The 24,080-nt window shown below is 45.4% G+C and overlaps 1 protein-coding gene across 4 annotated transcripts in view; it reads left to right on the forward strand.

Annotated features, from left to right (window-relative positions):
* WT1 (WT1 transcription factor) overlaps positions 1 to 22,967 on the forward strand; it is a 49,752-nt gene extending 26,785 nt beyond the window's left edge. For 2 of the 4 annotated variants that reach the window (XM_066360540.1, XM_066360542.1), the window contains 5 exons: positions 12,540 to 12,636; positions 14,066 to 14,216; positions 18,406 to 18,495; positions 19,070 to 19,162; positions 21,599 to 22,967. In XM_066360540.1, the coding sequence (XP_066216637.1) occupies positions 12,540 to 12,636; positions 14,066 to 14,216; positions 18,406 to 18,495; positions 19,070 to 19,162; positions 21,599 to 21,720 (553 nt within the window). In that variant the 3' untranslated portion in view covers positions 21,721 to 22,967. The remainder of the gene's footprint in view (positions 1 to 12,539; positions 12,637 to 14,065; positions 14,217 to 18,405; positions 18,496 to 19,069; positions 19,163 to 21,598) is intronic. The other 2 variants (XM_066360541.1, XM_066360539.1) reach the window with 1 other exon arrangement.
* The last annotated feature ends 1,113 nt before the right edge of the window (positions 22,968 to 24,080 follow it).

Below are 24,080 nucleotides of genomic sequence, written 5' to 3' on the forward strand. Positions count from 1 at the left end.
AACTGTGACAAGGCACCATATTCATGTGAGATGTTAATACTGTAATAGAGGAAACTGTGTGTGGGCATATGGAAACTTTGTATATCTTAGAAACTTTTCTGTAAATCTAAAATCATTCTAAAATAACAAGTTTATTTCTTAAAGTCTTAATTAGAATTTTGAATGGATTGCATCAAGTTTAAAAATTAATTTTGGAGAAGGTGGACTTTTGAAAAAAATTTAATCCTTTCTTAGTTATTTCTCAACATTTGTTTACAAGTGTTATATTGTGTCGGATGACTGTATTTAAAATTTCTTCCTTTTAAAGATTTTTAACAACAATGCCTCTGACCTCAAAGTCTCTTTGAGAGTGTGATACATTACAAGTTTTTTGTTTATTTCTTTCTTTACTTTTGTTTGTTTGATTTGTTTTATTGCATTGCTAACACCAGTTTGGAGGGTGGAGCCTACAGAAAAGATGATTGTGCACACAGCTTTCCTACCTGCAAGCCTCCATTTCAGCTAGAGAAGCAGGAGAAATCTTAGTCTTAAGAGCTCTGTGCATGATTGAGTACATCTTTCTGATTCAAGAATGTGTGAGCAGGCTGGGTGAGAGCCTTTGGGAATCCAGGATGAAAAGATTCTGTTCCCTCTTAACGTGTAAAATACAGGATTCACCTGTCATGTGAATTTGGGGCCTTCATTCTGGTCATAGAGCAAAGCATTGAGGATATTGAACTCAGTGAGTTAGATAAAATCGGGATTTTGATGAACTAAGACCTCAATATCAAACTGCGTGTAAGGGATGATCCAGATATTTCTTATATGGTCTGATGAGGTGGTCTATGAGAGTGTGGTTTCCTATGTGTGTATGTGTTGAAGGAGGAAGGAAAGTCATGCCTAAAAATATTCTTCCGAATAGTAGGGGTCAGTAAATAGTGTGTATTTTTTTTTTGGATTATGTTCTCCTCAATCTGTTGTGACAAACTGGATTTAAAATATCTTTTAGCTCTGCTCTGAGTGTGAAATAAAAAGAAAAAGGTCAGTTGGAGGAAGTTTATGTACCATTTCAATGGTGAGGAAAGCTTGATGGTTCATAAGGGCTGATTTATACAAGCATTTTTGTCAGGCCATTAACCATTCTGCCTATGTCTCCTATTAAATAGTTGCTAATGACTGTGCTGCATGGGAAGTGGAGACATATGAGCTATGACTATAAGGAAACTTTCAGAAGACGAATATAAACAAACTTTAGTAATGCTTGCATGGTTGGAACAAGTGGGCATCTTCCAAAGGACAACATTTTGAAGGGACCAGTATTTATTTATAAATAGCGTGTATTGCTATATTTGTTGAAGAAATAAATCCAGTTGCCTTTAAATAACTGTTAGATTACATAATAATCAGGACTTTTAGATTACATATTAATCAAGAATTTTCCTGTCAAAGGTGACAGAATCCCAATTGTAACTAGCATAGGTCAAAGGAGGAATTTAGCAGCTTAGTGTACTGCGCTTAATTAAATTTTTTGATTTTTATTTTTAGAGAGAGAGAGAAAGAAACATCAATTTGTTGTTCCACCTATTTGTGCATTCATTGGTTGACTCCTGTATGTGCCCTGACCCAGGATTGAACCCACAACCTTGGCATGTTGGGACAATACTCTAAACCAGGGGTAGTCAACCTTTTTATACCTACTGCCCACTTTTGTATCTCTGTTAGTAGTAAAATTTTTATACCTTTTTATACCTTTTTATGCCCACTTTTGTATCTGTTAGTAGTAAAATTTTCTAATCGCCATTGGTTCCACAGTAACGGTGATTTATAAAGTAAGGAAGTAACTTTATAAAATTTATAAAGCAGAGTTACAGCAAGTTAAAGCATATAATAATAATTACTTACCAAGTACTTTATGTCAGATTTTCACTAAGTTTGGCAGAATAAATCTTTTTAAAACAACTTACTATAGTTAAATCTATCTTTTTATTTATACTTTGGTTGCTCCACTACCGCCCACCATGAAAGCTGGAATGCCTACTAGTTGGCGGTAGGGACCAGGTTGATTACCACTGCTCTAAACCAACTGAGCTACAGGGCAAAGGCCAGTGTATTGTGTTGAAAAAAACCCCATGTCTGGATTCAGCAGTTCAGACAATGTCATTAGAACACTTTTATTGTCTCTTGTCTCTGCTCTTCTCTGTGCTGGCTGCCTTCTCAGGCAGGCTGTCTCTATTGAGGCAAAAAGAGCTCAAGGAGAAGGTCTCTCCTTTTGCTGATGGTTCTACTCCAGCGAAAGACTCAGGGAAGGCCAAGTCTGATTGGCCTGGATCGGGTCATGTGGCTACAGAATGCAGTGATCTGATTGGTCAAGCCCTAAACAAGTACTCCTCCCTGGAGCCTGAGAGTGGAATTAATGAGGGGTGGTTCCCTGAAAGGAAAAGTGGATTGTGTTATCAGAGGAAGGTGGTCAAAGCAAGAGAGACCCAATAATGTGAAAAGTCAGGATTAGTGAAAGTGGGGTGAATCTTCTCCTCCAGATCAGATGTGGAGGTGAATGCCATAGAGATGTATGAAACTGGAATAAAAAATGAATGAAGGATGGAGTTGATGGGGGAGCCTTCTTTGCAGTGCCCATGGGAAAAGTAAAGTACAATAGTTAGAATTATTATCATCGTGTGTCTTTAAATTAAAATGGACACAAAATAGTATATTGTTTCTGTTAAAGTAAAAAACAAACAAACATAGTTTTCTTGGGATCTGAACTGAACTGAAACACCTAAGTGCAGAGGGAAGGTGAATTTTTTTAAGTAAAAAAATAAATGATTCTTTTCTGTGGACTACAATTCTGGGGAAATTTTATACCTCTGATTTATCACATTATAGGCATTATTTATGTTTTTTCAAACTCAATCACATTTAAGTTGAGTGTTTTATTTTTAGGTTCTACTTTCTGTACTAGATTAGGGTAAGAAACTTCATCTTTTGCCCTTTTTCTTTATTTTCTCAGGAGAGAATAATCTTTCAGTTTGTAATATATCATTGATTTGTCATAGTCCTACTATAAAAGATTAAATTACACAAAGAGAATGACTAGATGGCATTGCTGACAATATTTGTGCAGAATTGTGAATTTTATTTGAATATTGTCCTTAGCTTATCATACTCAAACAGAGAATAAAATAACCTGCATGTTGAACTGCACCAGGTGGCCCCCACCTCTGAATATGTGCTGAAGGACAATCCATTATCTACTCATTTCTCCAAGTAAGAGCTTATCCATGGATATGAAAGTGAGCTTTAAAATTACTGTGGCTACAGGGAAATTATATTTTCATTCACTAAAGCTTTAAACCTAAGCATTCTTTTTTTTTTTTTTTTTTGTATTTTTCTGAAGCTGGGAACGGGGAGAGACAGTCAGACAGACTCCCGCATGCGCCCGACCGGGATCCACCCGGCACGCCCACCAGGGGCGACGCTCTGCCCACCAGGGGGCGATGCTCTGCCCCTCCGGGGCATCGCTCTGCTGCGACCAGAGCCACTCTAGCGCCTGGGGCAGAGGCCAAGGAGCCATCCCCAGCGCCCGGGCCATCTTTGCTCCAATGGAGCCTTGGCTGCGGGAGGGGAAGAGAGAAACAGAGAGGAAGGAGTGGGGAGGGGGGGGGATGGAGAAGCAAATGGGCGCTTCTCCTATGTGCCCTGGCCGGGAATCGAACCCGGGTACCCCGCACGCCAGGCCGACGCTCTACCGCTGAGCCAACCTAAGCATTCTTGTATGACCACTGAGGTTTCATAGAGGAAGTTCTTGCTTTTGGGCCTTACGTCTTCTAGGACTGATTAGTTCAAGTCCGACTACCTCTGGCACATCCTTATGTATGGTGAGTGTTTGTGCAGAGACTTACTGTTTTGTTGGTTTTGTTATATTTTGTTTGTTGTTCTCTCTCAAGTCTGTTTTTTATTCTGTAACTGTCCTTCCCGCCCTCTACCCATCTTGTTCCTCCATCTCTGGATTTGTTGATGATTGCTTCCTCTTATAATCTTTTAACACTGGGCGTCCATCTATTTGTGCTTCCTATATTCAGAGAGTTAGATCTAAAAGCTTCAATAGATTATACAGGTTGATCTAGAGGCTTTATTAAATTGGTTTCTTTTATTTGGGCCATAATAATCGAGGATGGTGGTGTGTCCGGCCTCATCTCCAAGCACACTTCCTTAACATGGTTTTTCATTGATCGTTCCCCTCAGACAGGTGTGATAATTCTCCAAGCTTGCAGCAAAGGGTATTTTCCAAACGAAAAGGAATCAAGCACTTACACATCTCAGATGTCAGCCTCTGTATCAGGAGGAGAGAGAGAAGAGGGAATGATGGGTAAATTCCATTTTTTTTTTTTTTTTTTTGAGACACAAGGGTTCCCAGGTGCTTTTCTTCAATCTGATAATCTCTGCAGAGGTGAGAAGACAGAGGTGGAGATGGGGGGTTGCCCACCTGGCCAATGACAAGGGGTGAAGAGAGAAATCACAGGCCAAGGTTTTTGAATATTCATATGAAATGTTAATTGTCTTCAAAATGCTCTTTTTCCCCCCCTCATTTTTTTGAACCTCTTCTGTTGATAAGGGATTTCAGGGCGGCTCTGGTTTTCCTCATCTGTAAAACCTCAATTCCTTTTTATTAATCTTTTTGTGCCTGTGGAATATCAAAATTAATCATTTCTAAAGAAGCTACTCTTCAAACGTTAAGTTTGTTCTGGGCCAAACAAACCTCAGTGTACAAGATTTTAGCATGAAGCAGGCTCATAATTTGTGTTATATGAGGAACATTTTTCTCCCTTTGCAAACTTTCTAAGGACAAGTGATTATGTATTTTAAAACCGTCTAGGAAAAGCCTACATTCTCAGAACACAAGTTTATGTATTGTAAAGCTGTTTAAGAAAATGTACAGTCCACGCCCACTGCCAGAAATAAAGTCACAAAGAATATTCTCCTGCTTATTTTCCCAGTTAGGTAGAAAGAATTAAAAAAAAATTGTGCTCAGTTTTAACTGTTTTATCCCACCTAAGCAAACTATTTCCATCGGTGTGCCTCACACATTCTTTACACCAAATAAATATTGCGCTTCAGAACAGAAGATGAAGTGTCCTGAAGACTGAATATTTTGAACTCGTCCCTCCTCATTGCTCCTACTCTTATTCCACTTCCACTGCATTTGAAAAAACTCTCAACAGGCTTAATTTCATTCACAATCTGGGAGAAAACAGCCAGGAATCATTCAGATGTCAGGGTGATGGACGTGAACCCAGGATGGGTTGCGTCACCAGAATTGTGTCCCTAGTTTTGAAGGAAGGAGCGCTGAGCTGACCTGCCCTCCAGCCCCGCCTCTGCCACGCGCCATGTGTCTGCCTTTGGGCAGATAACTCAGTCTCTCCTTAACCCTCAGTATTCTTTGCTGTAAAATGGAGGATAATACTAGTAGGTAATGGTTAATGTACTGAGGGCGTGCTATACACCCAGCATTGTGCTTTCCTTACTTCATTTCATCTGAATCCTGTAAGAGTCTGATGGGGGTGAAGGATGGGGCTGCTTTTCTAATTTTACCAGAAGTGGAAGCCAAGGGGAAGTTAAGTCATTTGCCTCAGGTGCTACACCTTAATGGCTCCTAGGGTTGTGCTGAGGATAAAAACTGTAGATGTTGGCCCTGGCCGGTTGGATCAGCGGGGATCAGCAGGGATCAGCGGTAGAGCGTCGGCCTGGCGTACGGGGGACCCGGGTTCGATTCCCGGCCAGGGCACATAGGAGAAGCGCCCATTTGCTTCTCCACACCTCCCCCTCTCCTTCCTTCTGTCTCTCTCTTCCCCTCCCGCAGCCAAGGCTCCATTGGAGCAAAGATGGCCCGGGCGCTGGGGATGGCTCCTTGGCCTCTGCCCCAGGCGCTAGAGTGGCTCTGGTCGCAACAGAGCGACGCCCCGGAGGGGCAGAGCATCGCCCCCTGGTGGGCAGAGCGTCGCCCCTGGTGGGCGTGTGGAGTGGATCCTGGTTGGGCGCATGCGGGAGTCTGTCTGACTGTCTCTCCCCGTTTCCAGCTTCAGAAAAGAAGAAAAAAACAAAACAACAAAAACAACAAAAAACTGTAGATGTTATAGACGCAATCATCAGGCTTGTAAGAAGCATACAAGGAATAAGTTTTTGATTGTTGGTCACCTATGCTGGTTGACCTGAACATTTCGTTGGGATAAGGTTGCTGAGTGATACTAAGCTTTCACCCCCCTATACAGCTGGCCTCTTTGATTTTCAAACAGATCTGTGAGATAGGTTATTAGCTTCATTTTACAGATGATGAGAGGTGTAGAGGATTCGCCCGTGACTACGGAGCAAAGAAATGATAGAAGTGGTTCCAGAACACGGGCCTTCAGGTGAGGGAACCGTGTTCCTGTGGACTAGTCTTTCAGATGAATTTGGAGAGAACGTGCTTGTAAGAAACTGAATAAACTGGTTCCCTTAGTGTGGTGGGATGAATAACAACCCTCAAAGACATCCAGGGCCTTATCCCTGGAGCCTGCGAATCTTGTCTTACTTGGCTACAGGGATTTTGCCTCTCAAGTTAAGGGTCTTGAGATGGGGAGATTATCCTGGTGGGCCCTAAATGTAATGTGGCCTTTTTTTTTTTTTTTTTGAGAGTGAGAGAGAGGGGATGTTTTGTATGACAGTAATTCTACAAATTTTCAATTATTTGACCGAATTTAAAACTCATGTGATCTCATATAAAAATGCAGATGCCTGCCTTTTCTTGGTGAATAAAGAGATATGAAGTCCCAGGATCACACTTATTGACAGTGCCTGGTGGGTTGAGCCGAGTCCTGGTTAGATCCTCGGGGTGGAAGCTGGGGTGGCCAGGGGGGCTGTCCCTCTCAGATCAGTGCCGTTTCGCTCCCCAGGGCTGCCTTCATTTATTTTTCTTACTTACTTGGCCCCTGTAGGCATGTTTGAGTTTGTGACTGCTTTAAAAAAAAACAAAAAAAAACGAACCAACTTTATACTCAGACCAGTTTAACATAGACATAAAACAATTTTTTTAAATTAGTTAATTTATTTTTTTTAATTTTTATTTTATTTATTCATTTTAGAGAGGAGAGAGAGAGGGAGAGAGAGACAGAGACAGGGGGGAGGAGCTGGAAGCATCAACTCCCGTATGTGCCTTGACCAGGCAAGCCCAGGGTTTCGAACCGGCGACCTTAGCATTTCCAGGTCGATGCTTTATCCACTGCGCCACCACAGGTCAGGCAGACATAAAACAATTTTGCCCCTTGGCTAATAATCTGGAAATTCAGGGAGAATAAGAGAGGTGACAAGAGAGTTAAGACAGGTGAATGTCTCAGTTTTCAAGTAGTAAAAAAAAAAAAAAAAGTGAATTCTGGAAACCAAAGAGCAGTGAGGTTAGCCTGAATTCTTGGGAAAGCTATTCGGCCAGGTCTTTGGGAGCATGTGGGAAAGAGGACGATCATTAGGAACTAACGTATGTTAACCACACAGAAGGCAATGCTCAGGTCTGTTTCTTTTTGTGGTGGAATTACTAGTCATCACGGAAGGCCACTAGTATAATGACTCTTGATTGCAAAAAAAATTTGCTCGTTATTTTTGATGTCCTTGTGGGCAAGATAGGGAATCATGGGCTAAATACTTGAATGAATGATTTGTACCTAGTTGCACAACAAAACCAGGAGGGCTGTCTCAAGTATGCTTACCAAGCTAGTGAGGGATTTCTAGTGGCTGGAAGGGAGAGGCAGTCACACTACGCTGAGCCCCCTTCCCCAAATCTCCACGTGCCACCACCAGACCCACCAGCCTACTGGCTCTTCTCTGAACCATAGTTGCCCTCATTCCACCTCTCGGTAAATCCCTGATGACCTTGGCCAAGGAGTCATCAAATCTCCTTTCCCTGTCATTCAGCTGGTCAAGTATCTTATCTGTCAAAGAGAAATTTACTAGGTAACACAACGGAAAACCATGAAAACGTTTTATAAAGCACCAGTTTCCTAAGACAGTCCAGCCTTACTCAGGCTTAGATCACGTGCCTTGTTGTGCACAGTGCCAGGGGTCCTGTACTTTCTTTCTCAGTATCTGGGTTTAAGGTGGATCAAACCACTATATGTGTTTGTATCCTAATGGAGATATGGGTCTCTCGGTTGCTTGGTCAGTGGGATTCACACTCTGCTCTAAAACCTTCTTTCTTGTATCAGCTCCATGAATGATAACTCCCTCATCTCTGAGTCAAAATGAATTTTTACCCCACAGCTCTCCAAGGCTCTGTGATTCCTTTATTTGGAAGGTGTGTGTTTGGTTCCAGAAATCTCTTCATTAGGCTGGTAGCTCCTTGCCCTTACTGGAAGGCCTATGGCTCCAGACCTCTAGAAACCCTAATTTTTATTTGATTCATCCACAGTATAGTAACTGGAAGTTTTTAAGGCTGGTCTCTCTTGGGGTAAAGCTTGGCTTCACTTGACCATCTTAAGTCACCGGCTTCCTGAGCCTCGCTGTCTCGGGTTAATTCCTGCTGATAACTTCTGCTCTGTTGGTCTGGACCCCCACACATGACTAGGTTCTCTATGATGCCTTCCCTCCAGTAGCCCCTGAAGAAACCTAGAATTCTATCACTCTCCGAATACCAGAGAACAAGTTATACATATTATAAACCCACTAGTTCTTAACAACAGAGGGAAGATCTTTTCCTCTTATGAAAACAGGAAAGCTGCTTTCCAATGTAGAGATAACATGAAACAGGAATGAAAGCAAATGTTTGGAAGTCAAATCAAGAGTCAAAAAGATTTCAACAGTTGGAAGTGGAATTTGTAGTCCTGAATTGTAGCTTTAAAAAGTCACGTCTTAAAAAAAAAAAAGTCACATCTTTGGGCTCAAGGTTGGAGGTACCTGCCTTAATTGCAGTTTATACTAGAGTCAGGGTTGTGGATGGAGATTGTACTGGACTGAGGAAGACCTCTTTGACCCGAGTGCTAAGAAGTGATGTGCTCTTAGGTGTGTTAATCACGTTACTCTGTCCAGATTGAGGGGGAAGCCCCGGACCCTTTGTCCAGGAATTGAGCCCTGGCAGCCTGTGGGCCTAATGCATTGTACTGTGTCTGACTAGCATACTGATTTTAAAAAATTTTGAATGGAAACCCTTTGGGTAAGGCATGAACTCTTCAGTCTTAGGCATTGACGTAATTTCCCTGATTCTAAAGGCTATTGTGTTTGTGGATGATTCCCCTTTCCCACTCTTCTATAGAAATACTCTTCTGAGGCACAGGGGTCCATCCTGAGCCCAGACTTTGGGAGGCACTTAACAAAATGAAGAGGATCAAGAGAGGAAGATCCAGCTAGTAAAGGAATTAGACACCAATTCATGTTGTCCTAGTTGGGCGAACCACAGTTCTGTAGCTGGAAAGCTGTCTTTACATATCTGAAAGATCATCACATGGAAGAGGGTTAGATTCAGTCCCTCTCAGGGAACACTCACAGACTATGCACCTTACTTCAGTCACTGAGTTGAGGGAATACAGAGAGGAGCAGGTTGGTCTCTGCCCTCAAGGCCAAGTTTTCCACAGACCAGAGGAAATACACAGGGACGGCTATAAAACAGTAATACCCACTTCATGGTTCTTCTGAAGACAGAAACGAAGAGGCCGATTTCAGCTTGGCTTACAAACCCTTTTCCTAACAATAAAAACTTTCCCCAAATAGAATGGGCTGCCTTGAAAACTCGTCACTAGTCATATTGTCCAACTGTTGAGGATGAGCTAGAGGAGCTCTGAATGGGAGTTGCAGTAAATGACTTTTTCACCTGTTAATGTCTGGTTCCAAGATCATTGACTTGCCTTCCTTTCTTATCTAGAGAGAATTGTCACCGAGCCCACGGTTGTACTCGGTGTCCTGGGCAGACTGCACTGGGAAGAGTGTTAGGTTGCAAGGTTTCCACAGTGTGGAGTTGCATTGTGTGTCTGTCTTCTGTAGACACAGGAGCCAATAGGCAGGGCCCAGCTGTCTTTCTTATTCATGGAGCTGGTTGAAGAATCCAGTGGCATATTTTGCAGATATGATCTTGTTGCTGGTGGCTTCTTTTGTTTGTTTGGCTGGTATCTGGCCATGAGGATCATGTCGTTCCCACTGAGTGGCACAACACTTCATCTCCTGGGACGAGTATCCTGAGTAATGTCTGTTTCCCGTGGCCCCTACCCTCCAGGGACCTGGAAACAGCCAGGGATCAGCTGCCAAGACAGGAGAGTCCTCATTCTTCTCCTTTGAGGGCAGAACTTCAAAATGCATATTTCTATTGCTCTGACCCCAGAGATTCCTCAGCCCTAGAAAATGTGTAAGTCGCATTTTGGCTGCACACAGAAAGCTAAGCCAAGCAAAGCCAGCATCTCTTCACAGCCTTTGAGGTGAAGTATTCTGGCAACAGTGCTCTTTCCCTGTCCTCTTTCTGCTACCCCATCGCCATTGTCATCAACTCTCACTTCCCAACTGTCTATATAACTGTAAGGAACACAGACAGGGCCTCTTTTTCTTGGCAAGCACATGCGAAGGTTCAGAAAGGCAGATACTATCTGGGTTTGGCAGGTCTTTCCAGTTTTTGCATGTTTGACCCTGGTTTAGCTCTTTGGGACATTTCCCTCCAGATATGTCAGAAATCTCCTGAAAGATGTGGAAACAAGGTGTATGCAGCAGGTTAGGGGGAGCAAACTGCCGCTCACCTCCCCCGACGGCTAGCGCTGCTCCGTGCGAAGGAGACAGGCCTTTACAAAGAGCTCTGAGCCAGGACTAAATATGAAAGCCCACAGCTGCTGTGGCCACAGGGTGTGTGGACTCGGCTGTCGTCCTGGCAGACATTCTCCCCTTCCAGGAATTCTCTCCCTGGGTGAGGGAGACTTGAGCCTGCCCCACGCTGTCCCCACACCTTCCGATGGAGCAGGCTCATCAGCCAAGCTGCCTGCCTCCCACACTGGGACCCCTGGAATCTCTAGAGTAACAACAGTCAGAGGGTGGAGGTCTCAGCCCTGACAGCCAGTTAATAGCACCTTGAGGCTTAAAAAAAGGCTGGTGCATGGACCGCATTCTCCAGAGGTAAGTTTTTTAAAGTTACAGGTTTCATATAGCATATAGCTCACTCATTTGCAGTAGACAAGTCAATAGTTTTCATGTAGTCAAGAGGTGTATGACAATTACCCCAGTCTTAGAACATTCTCTGTGGTCTGTTTCCATTTCTCTCTAGTCTTCCCAGTCCTAGGCACCTAAACTTTACCAGTCTACTTTCTATTTGTAATTTTGCCTATTCTGGACATTCGTATGAATGGAATCCCACCATAGCTGGTCCTTTGTGACTGACCCCTCTCACTTAGTATAATGTTAGCAAGGTTCATCTACCTTTTCACATACCAGTATTTCATTCTTTTTAATTGCCAAATAATATTCCATTTTATGAATATACTATATTTTGTGTACCTACTCCTCAACTGAGGGAAATGTGAGGGACTCCTCACATTTCGGCTAGGATGAATAAGTACTGCTCATACACAGTGTGTGCAAGTTTTTGTGTAAACATATGATTCATTTCTCCTGAGAATATACCTAGAAGGGGGAATTCCTGGGTCATATGATGACCTCATATCTGACCTTACGGGGAACTGCCAGGCATTTTCCAAAGCAGCTGCCCCATTTCACAGAGGTATTTCATTAAAGCTCTCCGTGATGATTTTAGATGTGATTCTAAGGTGCCGCCCATGTGGAAAAAACCCTTACTCTGCCTCATTTCGAAGTAAAACAACTAAAAAACAGACATCAGCTTTGTCCCGAAGGAGCAAATACCTTTAGAGCAGAACATCCAGCCCTTCCAAGGGTTCTTTTCAACATCTCACACCCCTCAGCTTTCACTAGGAGGCCAAGTTTGCCTGAGCGTCGACTAGGGGATGAGCCAGTCTAATGCTGGAGGAAGATTATCCAGTGTCCGCCTTTGGCACGCGTTGGTGGCAAAGAGTTTAAGTTGATCTGGAAAGCGGATCTGTAGGTTAAGTGGAGCAGGGCTACAGATGTGTAACCTTCACTTCTGAGGATGTGACATCTCTTCTTATGTCATCACTTTCTTGGTGCTATCTGGTAAAAACGGAGTCATGAGGTGCTGACAACCATCCATTGCACGTGATGTGAACTTGAGGCATCTGCTCATTCCTGAGATACTTGCAGCTGTCAACCCTGCCATCTAGACAGTAAACAAGGTGCTAGGGATGAACTCCTGCCACTGTGGCTCTTCCCAGCTTGTCTGAGCGAGGTGCAGACCCAGACGGTGCAGTGCGTCTGCGAGAATCTGAGCGTGAGGGAGGGCTGCGTTGTGGTGAGACTAGGACTAAGCAGTCCCGTCCTTCACAAAACCCTGCTTCCAAAGTAGCCCCAGTGGAGGGGGAGGCAAAACCCAACTCTTGTTCTGTGAGCTATTAAAAACATATCTTCTGCTGCAGATACACATTTCCAAATGGTGCCTGTGGTCCAACCTGAGCTTTGTTCTCTCTTCTTTGTGTTTACAGCCATGGCACAGGGTATGAGAGCGATAACCACACCACGCCCATCCTCTGTGGCGCCCAGTACAGAATACACACCCACGGTGTCTTCAGGGGCATTCAGGTGAGTACCTCGGGGCCCCGGCGGGAGGTGGACTTCACAGCCTCTTTCTCTCCCGAATGCCCTCTCACTTCCTTGCTGATGGCCATTAGACCCTAGCAAGTCTGTTCCTCATTCTGTTCTCCCGTGGCAGCAGGGACCCCTCCTCTTCCACGGGGACAGGTAGGGCAGTCTCCTCTTCTTCAGAAGCCAGTGTGAAGGCGGCTGCTTTCCTGTCTCAGGCCGAGAGGCTTTCTGCCGAATTCCATTGTTTCCTTTCTCGTGGTTTCATTCGCCTTCTCTGTGGTGGGCTGCACCACGCTCGTATTTGGGGCTAAATGGGCTTGAATCAATGACCTGCTCTTGATGTCTAAGAAGAGTTGGTCTGCACTGTAAAGGCCCAAAGGTAGACTCTATCTTGCCAAGTGTCGTGAATAATAACAGCACCGCCTGTGGCTGGCCACATTCTATATGCAGGGCATTATGCTAAGTTTTATACATCAACTTTTTAGAAAAATGTACTTAATTTTTTTATAGCAATGTTAGGTTTAACGAAAAATTGTGCAGAAAATACAGAGTTCTCATATCTTCCCTCTCCTCCCTCAGAACTGGTTCCAGGTTTTCACATAAAACACGGACGTGCTCTTTGGCCTTGAGGATTCAGCCCCCCCCCCCCAAGGCACTGGCACTGCTCACGTATATGTCTCACTGATCCTGAGGGAGGAATGGAGTCTTCCTCACTGTTTTCCTCTAGCTCTTTCTCACAAAGGCCTGACAGCACACATACTCATGCTCACCAGATAAAGCAGATCAACAAAATGCCCAGTGGAACACGTGCTTTCTGGCGTCTCTACTAACGTATTACACTGGCTATGTGGGGTTTTCTGGAGTGTTCAGCTTTCTCTTTCACAGACAGAACCCCCAAATCTCAGGGGCTCCTCTGCCTTGTCACTTACTCACATATGGAAGGTCTGGCTAGTTTGGAGTTCATCTAGTATCCTGCGTGTCTCTTTAAGAAGGACTTGCCCTGCAGATTGGGCCCCCAGCCATGTGGCCATGTGTCTGGGTGGAGGCAGTGAATGAACTCTGGGACCTGGGACTTCCACACCTCACTGCATCCAGTGGAGAAGCTGAGAGGCAGGATGGATTTGGAGCTCTTCCAGTCCTCAGCACTTCTTTTCCAGATACTCTGGTCAGCAACCCCAAACAGACGTGAAGGACTAGTACTGGCTGATCAGTAGTGCTGACATGAGAGCATTGCCCTGGGGAATGTTCTGATCTGTTATCCATTAGTGATGTCTGCTGTGGCCATCTAGTGTGTGGAGGGGTGTGGTTAGGCCTCGTATCCACCCTTCCTTCTTTGGGTATATTCCAGTGCTCACTTTCCCTTGAGACCGACATGCATGTTCACGTGCAGCTTAAAGCCTCCGTTTCTCTTACACTCTGCTTACAGGATGTGCGGCGCGTCCCTGGAGTAGCCCCAACCCTTGTCCGGTCGGCATCCGAGACTAGTGAGAAACGCCCCTTCATGTGTGCTTACCCGGGCTGCAATAAGAGATATTTTAAGCTGTCCCACTTACAGATGCACAGCCGGAAGCACACTGGTAAGTGTGTCCACCATCCAGCCGTGGTTCCGGTGGCCTCTGGGCTGGGGTGGTCCCGGAGTCCTGCTTCTCGTTCTCACACCGCCGAAGACACAGGAGATTTCTGGGATGGAAAGTAAGCACTACTTTGAGAAGTCTGGCACAGGTGATAGAAAAAGGCTGCTGGGCCATTTTGCACTCTGGTCGTCTCCCCTTTAATAAAGAAGTCAGTAAACTGTCTTCAGGAAGGGCGGTGTGGAGCGGTGGGAAGAGAATTACACAGAATCAAAGAGCCTTGCGCTTGAATTGTGGCTACATCACCAAGTGGCGAGACCTAGAGCAAGTACTTAGCCTCTCTCTTTGAACTTCATTTGTTTTATGTGAAAAATGGAGATGATAATGTCTACCTTATGCAATTGTTAACACCAGATTCAATTCTAATATTAGGTTGACTTAAACAAGTAAGAGGTATGAACCACCTCGTGCAGTACCCTCTGTCGGGAGGTCTGAACGAATGATAGCGTTACTGTCAGAATACTTTTAACATCTCTAAAGAGAGAAGAGCTAGCCCAGGAGTTCGGCGATCAGACGATTCTGGGACTTGATAGGTGAGGTTATCCAAGGTTAGGAAGAAATGGTCCAAGGAAACACATAACTGCTTGGGTTGATAATAACTAACCAGATGAGAATGGGAAAATGGATTGTATGTTTAATTTTTGTTTTCAATCTTAAAAAAAGAGAGAGAGAGTGATACTGTATTTGATGATGCGTCGGGGGAAACTAGATTTTCTCACCGGCAAGGGGTCTGCTTCTGGAAAAGAGAATCGGCCTCATCTGGCTATTGGCCACCTTGCGTGTGAACAACAGTTACAGGAGTGTTTGCCCTTGGCCTGTGGGCCATGGGTGGGAGTGAGGTGGGTCTCCCCTCCAGGGAAACAGTGGGAAGTACAGGCTTCCCCAGCGGGCAGCGGGCGCCATTCTCTCCACAGTGCAAGGACAGCTTTGTTGTGACCATCGCCATTATTATTGTGTTGTTGCTGCTGACTTGCCGTGAGGAATGTAATCCTGGATTAAACCTGACTGCACTCAGTAGACCACTTGTTTTGAGGCTAAAGACAAGAGAGCCAGTGGCACGTTCGATTTTTACATATTTCCCTAAGTGGGCCCATTTGGAAAGTACGTGTTAAGGTGATAAGGACAATGGTAGAGTCAAATTCTGCCTGGAAAAATGCGAGAGAATACAGGAGGTCCTCGGTCACAACAGTCTCGACTTACGATGTTTTGAGTTTATGACGCTCATTCCCATAAAAACTAAAAAATGGAGACGTGAGTGTTTCAGTTTACACCATTAGCATCATACTTACTACGCGAGTAAACTATTGTAGTTTGGTTGCCGGAGGAAGAAGACGCAGTCACGCGGCCTATGAGTGAGGGAGTTGGCACCCTCAGTACCCTTACCTATGCCATTTTGGGCTATTGAAAGTGCCAGTGTTTGGTTTGTGTTAGGCTAGGGTGTGTTTCAACTTACACCAAAATTTGGGTTAGAAATTAGGTAAAAAATGAGGTTAGATGTCTGAGTGGGTGGAAGACAGTAGACAAGATAGCTGAGACTACCAGACTGGGGTGGGGGCATTTAAGAAGCTCTTTCTTGAAGAAGATGAGGAGGGCAGGCTGGTATGGCACAATCCTTTGGCCTCCTTTCTTGAAAGAGTGCAATTTAAAAAATATTTATAATAGTCTGGACTATAATATTAACTAACTTTATATTAAATGCTTTCTATGTGCCAGGATCTTGACATGTGTTATTTCATTTAATCCTCACCCAGAAAATAGTTATCAGGTTGGTAGGGTACAGTGGAAGCAGGACTCCCAAGTCACAAGCTCCCTTCCCAAAGAGCTTAGGGTCCATTTTGGAGCTAGGATATGCACAAATGAGAAGGGACTCAGAGAGTAAATGCTAACGTACTAAAGCGGAAGCTGGAGGAGTTGGGAAGAATTCTTTAGAGAGCATCAGTTTGAGCTGAGGTCAAAAAGGTTTCTCGCAGGAGGAAGAGCTTGGACTGACCATCAGGGCTGATAAGGTTGGGCAGCGGAGGGAAAACAGGAGAGACAACGGAAAGGCAGGGAAAAGAAATGAGACCAAATAGGGGTACTGTCCTCTCCAGGGTCTACTGGTGAAGCATAAGTCATCTTCACAAGTGGCAAGTTAAGGAGAGGCTCCTGCCCACAGGACTTTCTGGCCCATGGAAGAAGGTAGACCTGGACACAGCCCACCACCTTAGATGATCTGTGACGAGGGGAGGAAGAACTTTCAGTCTAAACATGAGGTTTCCAGGAAGGCAGCGCAGAGGGAAGAGCCCCTCGTGAGGAACACACTGCAGACTTTCTGCCGGGTGGGAATGCGGAAATAGGGTCCCAGGGCGTTTCGTGTGAGCGAACTGCAGGCAGATTTTGGGCAGGGTGAGCTCTGGTATGGCAGGAATAAAGATTAATCAGGGGAACAGAGGAGGTTATGGGGCTGGAAAGGTAACTAGGGACTGCCCTGCAACAGGAAGACTCAACTGAGTTTGGAATGGCTTGCTCTCCATCCCAGAATGTCGGTGACTCAGAATTCTCCAAAAAAAAAAAAGGATGGAAAGGCCCGAGGTCACTTGGTACACTTGTACGGCTCAGTTCCCAGTATCTGCTTGAACTTTCTCGAGCAAGGACAGGGTGGGGCTTCTCCATTTGGAGTCAGGAGATTGTGTAATCCCACTACTGACTTCTTTCTGATAAAGGGATAGCAAAAGTTTTTCTGGACGCTTTGGCTCCTGGTTTAACTTGAGCATCTCACAAACATGGAGCTGTTCATACTCGGCTCAGGAATGAGAAGGCAGTAGCAGAGATCACCAAAGCTTCAGGCTGTAAGATATAAAACACATTTCCTGAGGCTGGCTCCAACACACATCCATTCCAGAATTCTGCTCCAGGCTCGATCTAGGAGTTAAAATGCCTTTGGTTTATAAAACGACTTTGGTTTATTATTTGATTAAATATTCTCTGCCAGTGATTTTCTTCCTCCCTCCCTGCCTCCCTCCCTGCCTCCTTCCCTCCCTTCCTCCCTCCCTCCTTTCTTTCCTTCCTTCCTTTTGTGTGACAGAGACAGAGAGAGTCAGAGAGAGGGACAGATAGGGACAGACAGACAGGAAGGGAGATAGATGAGAAGCATCAATTCTTTATTGCGGCACTTTAGTTGTTCATTGATTGCTTTCTCATATGTGCCTTGACCGAGGGGCTACAGCAGACCGAGTGACCCTTTGCTTGAGCCAATGACCTTGTGCTCAAGCTGGTGAACCTTGCTCAAAGCAGATGAGCCCACGCTCAAGCTGGCGACCTCAGGGTCTCAAACCTGGGTCCTTCGTGTTCCAGTTCGATTCTCTATCCACTGCGCCACCACCTGGTCAGGCTCTCTGCCAGTGATTTTTGAGCACTGCTTCTGTGCTTGGTACTGGGCTAAGCCCCTTATGTGGATGGTCTGGTTTAATCAGTTTATCAATCCTTGGACGCTGTCAGATTGTTGGCCCCGTTTCACCATAAGGAAACTGTGCTTCACCCAGCACTTAAAGTGGCAGAGTTGGATGCTGAGTTTCTGTTCACTTCTAACTGGGAGGTTAGGTCCCAACCTCATTCACCTAGCCCTCACTCTATGCCTGCTGTCCATGAGCCTGTGTACCGGTGGGCCTTTCACCACACATGCAATCAGCAACATGCTTCACCGAAAGTGCCTTAGCTGCCTGACCAGGTGGTGGCGCAGTGGATAGAGCATCGGACTGGGATGCGGTAGGACCCAGGTTCGAGACCCTGAGGTTGCCAGCTTGAGCGCGGGCTCATCTGGCTTGAGCAAAGAGCTCACCAGCTTAGACCCAAGGTCGCTGGCTCCAGCAGGGGGTTACTCGGTCTGCTGAAGGCCCGCGGTCAAGGCACATGTGAGAAAGCAATCAATGAACAACTAAGAAGTCGCAACGCGCAACGAGAAACTGATGATTGATGCTTCTCATCTCTCTCCGTTCCTGTCTGTCTGTCCCTGTCTATCTCTTCCTCTGTAAAAAAAAAAAAAAAAAAAAGAAGAAAGTGCCTTAGCTGTTCTGGGAGCCCTCGAGTCCCATGAGTAGAGTAATGAGGCCGTCACTGCCAGTATCATTTTCAAATGGAGTATGTGTCTTCCCCCAAGGTGAGAAACCGTACCAGTGTGACTTCAAGGACTGTGAGCGAAGGTTTTCTCGTTCAGACCAGCTCAAAAGACACCAAAGGAGACACACAGGTTTGTAGGTTCACTTCTCATTGCTGGCCGTGTGTTCCTTGAGTTACGGCTGATTTTGTGTGATCCTCTTTGTTGTTAAATATGGTTGTGAGAGGGACAGCCATTGGTTTCATTTTTTCAGTTATTCTTTTTCTAATCTGGGGATTTTCCTTCCTTCAAAAGAAAGAAAAAGAAGCATCCCACATTTATCATGCAAACCACAGAGCAAATTAGGTCCCTTAGCAACTTGCTGATGACACTGAGCATCAGTGAAGATCGCGAGTGGTGGAGATCAGAACCCCATTTGTAGCGTGTGAGTCTCTCTTTCAGTCTTGGACACAGCCGAGACCTTGGTCAGAAGCTAAACATCTGTGGTTAAGGAGTAATTGTTCCCAAGGCCAGAAGCAGGTCTTTAAGGGTTCTGTGCAGAATCGGGTGGTTCATGCTGGGCCTGGGGAGAGTCTGAGGTTGAGGCAGACGTCTCAGGCGTGGCTGGAAACGCCCAGCTCCTCCGGCCTCCGGGAAGCAGGCCCTGCGGGCCTCGTTATGCCCCCTCATTGTTAGGGCTGCGGCTAGACCTTCTCTGTCCGTTTAGGTGTGAAACCATTCCAGTGTAAAACTTGTCAACGAAAGTTCTCCCGGTCCGACCACCTGAAGACCCACACCAGGACTCATACAGGTAAAACAAGTGCGTAAACTTTTCTTCACATTTATTTTTCATTATTTTTTTTAAACTACTGTTGAATGAAGTTGTCTGTGATGAAAGAGATTGGAAAAGACTAGTGTAAAAGGATTATAAACAGGTTTAGCCTCCGTTGGATGAGAGAGAGAAAACAGTATATGGTTCTCTTTAAACAGTACCAGTGTTTAAGAAGGGGGGAGGTGCCATGAGCAGAGAGGAGAGATGTGCAAAGAACTCTTTTCAGGAGTGTCTAGAACAAAAAAGAAGAGATAAGTTAGGTCCCTTCTGTTTCCAATTTGTTGCATGGTGTTGTTATCACTCAGTTTGATAGGATAATCAGCCGGACAGAACAACAGCAGGAATTCTAGCAAGCCCAAATCTAGCGAGCTTGGATTCTCCTGAAAGTTCACGTTTCATGACACTACTTCCAGAAACCTGAATTCTTTCTCTGCTAAAAGTTAACACCCCAGGCGCTGTCGTGGTTTCTGCCAGGCTCGTATCAGTGTGTGGGTCTATTTCCTTAGCACTCGGAGAAAGAGGGGGAATAGGGCATTTGTTCACTGGCTCTTGAAGGTTTTCGCTTCTCCGTGAGGCTGTTGTGATTCATAAGGAAAGGAGCACTATTTGTGTTAACGTATTTTATAGCTTTGGAAGGAGGGCCAATGCCTAGGCTATCTCACTTTATCTTCACTATATCTTGGTAAGAAGAGCAGGGCAGGTATTTTTATGCCCATTTCACAGACGAGAGGACTGAAGCACGAAGTGATTCAATGACTTGTGTAAAGTCCTAAAGCTACTAGATAGAAAACCCAGTTTTATCTGTTCCCAGCTCACCATATTCCACTGCTTTCTTTGTTAGAGAAAGGTTTCGGGGTTTGAGGCTCACCTCACCTCACAGCCCAGGGAGGAAAGAGAATCAAAAGGAAGCCCAAGTCAGCAGAGTTCAATACCACTGATAGAATGAGGAGAATACAGACAGCAAGAGAAAGGGTCAGACACATTTGGCAGCATGGCTGGAGGTGGGGGCTGGGGAGCAGGAGCCAGATCAGGAAGAGCAGAGGAATAGCGAGAGGGAGGTGCAGGAGGGCATGACGTCATGAGTGCCCCCCCCCGCCCCGGCTACATGTAGTCCCTGTTAGTGGGACGGGCATCTTATTTGCCCTCATCAGGTGCCTATGGTATTGCTTCTTTGCTATAGTGCTGAGCTCATAATTTGATGGGAAAGAGCTTCCATTCCTTGTACGCCAAGCCCTACCCTGTGCATATCTGCATATGTCTGAAGGGACCTGTGTCACCAGCGGACTGTTTAGTGTTATACTTGATCCACCCTCCAATTCTGACCCTGGGACAGCACCTCCCCTGGGATGTTTCTCCATGTTTGTCCCGACCCATAGTTCTCGGAAAAGGCAGAGTGGTACAAGCGATGTCCTAAGAGCCCCCCGGTCGTACAAGGGATTGGCTCCCGTGGCATTTGTACTTAGCCTAAAGTCACAGCTATATTTCCATTTTGGCTAGGCCCAGGAGGTGGGATACAGCAAAATGCATGGGCTTTAGAATTTGACTGACCTGGATTTGAGTCTTGCCTGGGTCGGCCCTCCCCTGATGTTCATGCTTATATCCTCAGAGTGGGGGTCACAGTGCTTTCCTTACACGGTTGTTCTAAGCTGAGGCATACATGAGGCAAGGTGTTTATATATAATGTCCGCACGAGGCTTGGCATATATTAGGCACTTGATGAATGCTAATTATCTTCCTTAGACAGAATGAGGCTTGGAAAGAACGTTTGAAGGTCCTTAGATGGAGAAGGCTCAACCTTTGGGCAACCTTGTTTAACATCTCAAAACTATGCCTCAACTAGAATTTTCTGTGTAACAGGAATTATGCTCTGAGTCACACTTTAAGGAAAAAGAAGCAAATACCATGCACACTGGTATCAGTGGCTTATTTAAATATACCCAGCCTGCCCAGAGCACCCACAGGGACAGAGAAAGCAGAGCTGCAGCCCAGCTCCACTTCCGGGCGGCGGTCTACCGGTGATATCCGGGGTGATGCTCCCAGGGCCGGTGCAGCCCGGTTAAGCCCAGGTCCCTGCTTAGACAGCAAAGGGAAAAATGTACACCATTCACAAAACAGTCCAACAGGAGAGGTGGAAACAAAACTTTTTTGCCCTTAATTGAATGTGAATTACTCAGACATTACTATTCACAGTCTCCCATTTCCCAAGTCTTCTGACTTAATAATATTTAATAATTTTTTCACAGTATTTACTTAAGGCCTCAGAGGTGCTGCCCCGTCAGAGCTGCCCGTGAAATGAGCGTAAGAGTAGGGACAGAGCCGGGGGGACTCGGCAGCGGGGGCCCCGTGACCCCCTAACTCTGTTGGGAGTTGAATTCACACCTGTCCTTCCCACTGCAAGTATCTGACCGGCCGTTGTGCCCACAGGTGAAAAGCCCTTCAGCTGTCGGTGGCCCAGCTGTCAGAAGAAGTTTGCCCGGTCAGACGAATTGGTCCGCCATCACAACATGCACCAGAGAAACATGACCAAACTCCAGCTGGCACTTTGAGGAGTCCAACCGGGGGACAGTTCCGTGTCCCGGGCAGGACAGAGCGGGAACTGCTTTCCAATCTGACTTCCCGATTCCTCCTCACTCACCCATCTAAGGACGAAACAGCGGTCCGTCGGCTTCATCCAGCTTCCAAGACGAGAGGCGCGTACGACCAGATGGCACCAGGTCGGCCCTGAGAAGGTGGCCTCTGCGGTTGACTCACAGGCCCTGGAGTGGTGGCCAACACCATCTAGTTCCTGCAAAGCCTGTCGCCGTTTGGTCTGGATTTCCCGGTTGTAAGAAGAGCCATTGTTGATCATGTTCCCCCCACCCTCTAATTCTTTTACGCTCATTTTCACTGGGAATGGAGTCATTGTACCATTTTCCATCATAGAATATTTATAGGCCAGGGCATGTGTATGTGTCTGCTAATGTAAACTTTGTCATGGTTTCCATTTACTAACAGCACCAGCGAGAAATAAATCAGAGAGCTAGGCCCTGGGATGGGCCCCTCCGACAGCACGGAGGGTAGGCAGGCTGTGCGCTGCCGGCAACTTTGAAAAGTCATGTGTTTCAAGCAACTGAAAAAAAAAAAAAAGATTCAGAACTAACCATTACCTCTGTAGAGAAATCTCAAAGAGTCTTACCACTCATTTACTTAAATGTTAACATTCACACAATGCTCTTAAGAAACTGTGCTTGAAGATCTGAGATCTTGGTTTTGTGTTTATTTTTATTTTTTGCGTTGTAGTCTCTGCATCTTCAGAGATGTACATATCTCCTCACACAAAGCAAGTGGAATTCACTTTTATCATTTGGGTGTCCTTCGAGTTCTTAAGAGTGTACGTACAGGCCACGCTGGTTATGTGGCTTCGAGTTGTAAACATTAAAGCGACCCTAAAAGAAATAAGGACTTATCCAGGATCTCCACTGAGAAGACTGTTCTTAGGTAACTTAAGTAACTTTGGGTCTACAAGTGTATGTGCAAAAAAAATGATACTCGTGTGAGGAAATTCATTGTTTAAAGGTAATTGGGTGTGTGTGATTTTTTTTTTTTTAAAGGGAGGGAGTTTGTTATTTACTGTTGCTTGAAATTATTGTGTCAATATATATATCTGATAATGATTTGCTCTTTGAGAACTAAAGTTAGGAATGTATAAATGTTAGATGCATCACTGTCTTGGTGTTGATCTTACAACGTATTGATGATAACACTAAAAATGTAACCTGCATTTTTCACTTTGCTCTCAATTAAAGTCTCTTCAAAAGGAAAGTGGCAAGCTTCTATCAGCTGTATTGAGTTCAAATCCTGAGGACCGTTGAACCTCTTTATTTTTTTTCCAAGTGAGAGGAGGAGAGATAGACTCCCGCATGCGCCCTGACCAGGGTCCGCCTGGCAACTGCTATCTGTGGCCAATGCTCGAACCAGTTGAGCCACTGGCTGCAGGAGAGGAAGAGAGAGCCAGGGGAGGGGGAGGGGAAGAGAAGCAGATGGTTGCCTCTCCTGTGTGCCCTGACCTGAATCGAACCTGGGATGTCCCTACGCTGGGCCAACGCTCTATCCACTGAGCCAACCAGCCAGGGCCCGTTGAACCCCTTAAATAAGTAAGGAGATACTGCCGTCATCAGTGACCACTCCTTGAGTCTGTCCAGGTCTTGATCACTATGTATTCCTTTCTGTCGAACCTTGGGAGGCAACTATCTGTCCTTGAAGCAGCCCGAGAGCCTCGTCTCCTGCTGGCATCATGAAGTGTTTGTGCTGATGCTGTGGTTGAATGGGCTTGCCGATAGCATGGTGGGAATTGCGTTTTAGGATTCATTTTAATCAGGCTGTCATGGCATCACTTCTTGTTCCAGGTCGGCAAGAGAGAATAGAGAGATGCTAATGATAATGGGCCTTTTTTGTCAAAGTCACAGTTACACGCTACAGTCAGGAGGGTGTAAGCCGAACACTTCGTACAAGTGAGTTTACAGCCATGGTTGCTCTAAATCAGCTCAGCAGGTTGAAGACCGCTTAGACTTTCCAGGGTGGCCAAATGCAAAAGCAGAGATCCACATTATCTATAGACTGTTAACTCTCTTGCCAGTTCTGGTGTATGGTTTTCCAGTTGTAAGTAAGGAGATTAATTGGGTGCCGCCCTCCTAGCTCCATTATCTTGGGGCTTGCATGCATTCCAGATTCGTTTCTTCCTCTCAAACGTATCTTCAGCGGCCGGCAGCTCAGCCAAGGCGACTCTTTTCTGCATTGAGGTACATACAGCTCAACATTCTGGTCGCCTAAACGGCAGGTCCTGAGGCCCCTCTTAGTGTGTGTGCATCTGGCTCTTGCATCACTGTTAATTATAGCGAGTGTGGTGACTCATTTGTATCAGCCGTTT

The sequence above is a fragment of the Saccopteryx leptura genome, chromosome 1 (assembly GCF_036850995.1).
Source record: "Saccopteryx leptura isolate mSacLep1 chromosome 1, mSacLep1_pri_phased_curated, whole genome shotgun sequence".
Classification (NCBI taxonomy): Eukaryota; Metazoa; Chordata; class Mammalia; order Chiroptera; family Emballonuridae; genus Saccopteryx; species Saccopteryx leptura.